This window comes from Octodon degus, unplaced genomic scaffold (assembly GCF_000260255.1).
Source record: "Octodon degus isolate 3935 unplaced genomic scaffold, OctDeg1.0 scaffold00032, whole genome shotgun sequence".
Lineage (NCBI taxonomy): Eukaryota > Metazoa > Chordata > Mammalia > Rodentia > Octodontidae > Octodon > Octodon degus.
In genome coordinates this window covers 10779042-10782140 of record NW_004524608.1, presented here as the reverse complement: position 1 = coordinate 10782140, position 3099 = coordinate 10779042, and the positions used below count along the sequence as shown (strand labels likewise).

The 3099-nt window shown below is 33.1% G+C and overlaps 1 protein-coding gene across 2 annotated transcripts in view; it reads right to left on the bottom strand.

The window, feature by feature from the left end:
• Positions 1–656: 656 nt before the first annotated feature.
• Positions 657–3099, bottom strand: part of Gcg (glucagon) — an 8881-nt gene continuing 6438 nt past the window's right edge. Inside the window, exons 5-6 of one of the 2 annotated variants that reach the window (XM_004629869.1) lie at positions 1704–1847; positions 657–1128 (exon numbers count right to left, since the gene is read on the bottom strand). In XM_004629869.1, the coding sequence (XP_004629926.1) occupies positions 1122–1128; positions 1704–1847 (151 nt within the window). In that variant the 3' untranslated portion in view covers positions 657–1121. Of the gene's footprint in view, positions 1129–1699; positions 1848–3099 lie in introns of those variants that run through there. The other variant, XM_004629870.1, reaches the window with a different exon arrangement.

The window sequence follows — 3099 nt, the reverse complement described above, 5'->3', positions numbered from 1 at the left end:
TCATCATTGTATAAATAAGAGTGAATTAAATGTATTAAATTTATTACTAATAAAGTACAGAAATTTACAAATTTTATAATCTTATTTGTAGACAAATCTACCTTATAGGTATGCTTTAGAGGTAGAGAAGTACAAGTTGTATTGCTATATCCAGAAGAAAAAATTCTTGGGCATCCTGATGAGTATCAGTCTGGTCCAAAGATATTGTCTGCCACAGATCAGGGATAGCAAAGTCCTGGACATTTTTAAATAAATTCAAATGTCTTGTGGAGCTAGACTGGCGAGTATGAGTAAATTGGGCCAGGGAACAGACTCCGTCCATGTACCTATGTAGATCTGTACACAGCTACATAGATAAAGGTCTTCAGGTGTGAAGGGTTGTGTTGTATGCACGTGTGTGTGAGTAGGAGGCACAATAGGGAAGGTGCAGCCCTTTAGAAAGTGGAAGCATCTATCTAGCCTCTGGAGAGATGTTCTAAAGACATACCAAAAGTCAGTATTTTTATAGGAAAACCCCTAATTTTCCAATGTTAGGCCAAAATGTCAAAGTCCTGTGTAGCAGCTCCAAACAGAGGCATATTTGTGCATTCCACTTGAGCTTAGTTTAGAATGTATGCTTGGAAGGCACAAATGAAGACAAAACAGACAACAGTAGTAAAGAAGCTTGAAAATTTTATTCTATTTGATACATTGAAAGCTGAGCATTTTTATGATAAAGGCTTTAAGAAGCTCTCTTTTCAGTTTTACTACTGTGTCTACCAATTCTTCCTTTTTCCTGGTATTGCATTGCATGTATGCTCAGATTGGAATAATTTTACATTTACAAATTATCTAATAGAAAAATAATTTCATTGCTACATATAAGCAAGTTGGGGTACTTCAATGAAAATAAGACAAAAACAAGAGCATTCAGGACGTTTATACTGTAAATTTGATATTTTAGCAATATTTTGACAAAAGTTTATTCCATTTATAATCATCTGGCTACACAATGCTAAAAGAAAACTTATTAGCATGCAAAGCAATATTCAGAATACATCTCTTAAAATTGCAGAACTTAAATTTTCAAACATTCCACTGGATTGCAGGTGACGTGAAGACGGTCTTGAATAGTGACACACTTATTTCCTACAGACAAAAAAGAAAAACAATGATTTAATATGATTATAATTGACAGATAATATTGTTAACTCACCCAGAAAACATCTCAGTGGCTTTTGATACAAGTTGTTTACAAATTCCTTTATTTTTAAATCCCTCGTCTTTTGGACTGTTTATATATTTTTGTTTAAAAATGACTTATCTAAACTTTGCCAATCAAAAATTGTAAAGATTTACACATGATTTTTAAATGCATCAATAGTAATTGGTTATACTGATGTCTCATTTTTTACTACCCTGCTTAGTAAATTAAGCAAATAATATAACTTACAATGATATTTCATCGTGTGTTAAAATTTCAGCATATATATTACAATTTTAAAGTGACATAATGAGTCAATGACCTCAATTGATTTAAACATACATATTTTTGTTGTATAAGAACAGAATGTAGGAATAACTTGTAAGAAGTTGACAAAATATATGAAAGTTTTAGTGGTTTTCAGAATTAGCTGGAGGGGGACCGGGGCGCAAGGGTCTGAGTTCAATCCCCGGTTCCGCCAAAAAAAAAAAAAAAAAGAATTAACTGGACATGCAATCACCTGTCAGTGATTTTGGTCTGAATCAGCCAGTTGATAAAGTCCTTGGTGGCAAGGTGGTCCAGAACAGTGTTCATCTCATCCGAGAAAGAGCCATCGGCGTGTCTGCGGCGGAGCTCTTCAACAATGGTGACTTCTTCTGGGAAGCTAAGAAAACGAGGCTTGAAGTCATTATTTGGTTAAATACTCAGAGTAAGTGCTTCTGGGCTGTCTACTGTTGGTAATGCGCAATGGTTACTGAGTGTTCGGCCAGGATTCTGTGTACAAGGAGCCTAAGAGAAAAGCGCTCATGAACACCGGCGCAAGCTGGGAACTGTGTCGGAGCTGGGATATGAAACCAAGCCTGTTTAACTTCACATCCCTTTGCAATATTTTGGCTTGCTTCAAAGATTTTAATATCTTCGATATACAAAAGCTAACATTGAGACTATTAATGTAGCTATAATTATGTAAACTAAATAATAAAAACTCATTACTATTAATACAGCTTTGCAAAATTAATTCAAGAGATTGAAACTTAATCTATATGAAATGTTCTCTTTCACTGATCTGCACTAGCAGACTTTTTTAGTATTCTTTATAATATTGTAGAAATCCTGAAGTGGAAGCAACTGATTTAACACTGATTCTATCAGTTTGGTTAATGTTTAAAATGCAGCTACAATGCAATTTTTCTTTTTATTTTGAGATCTTTCAAGATCTTTGTAAGTATGTTTTAATTATGACTTAATGATCCAAGTTGAATGCACATTTCTTGCCTCCCACCAAATGCTGCTTGAAATGGTTATAAGAAAATGGGAAGATTTATGGTTCAGTGTCAAGACTGAAGCAAGTAACTAATCATTTTAGCCTCATTTTCAACTTTGATTACTTATTAGATATGTATATAACACCAACATAAGAATACAAAGTATGTATGAATGTTTCTACATATCATTACTTTGAGTGTTATTAACATCTTATGTTGGGTCTTTTTTTGTCTTAATCACATGTTTATACAAATATTAACATATGATTATACATTAATCACAATGCAGCTATTTGAAGTCAAGCATTATGAAGTGCTTTATTTAAATATTAAAATTCTTAAAGTTCTCAGCATGATTTATTATTTCTCCTTATGGCTAGCTTTCTTGGGACTGTGAAAATTGGTTGTCCCAGTGTAGTTATCAAAAGGATATGATTTGCTTTCAAGTGTGCCTCATCTGGATGAGTCAGTACCTTAGTATAGCACAGCTAGAGTAGGAGACAGAAATGTGTTGTAATAGACTATCAATACCTGCTAGCTAAATTTATATGTTTTTTCTCATCAGTGAGAGCTATTTCCTTACTTTGTGAAAAAATACTAACTGCTTTTATAATCCTGAATATATATATATATATATGCACATATATATAT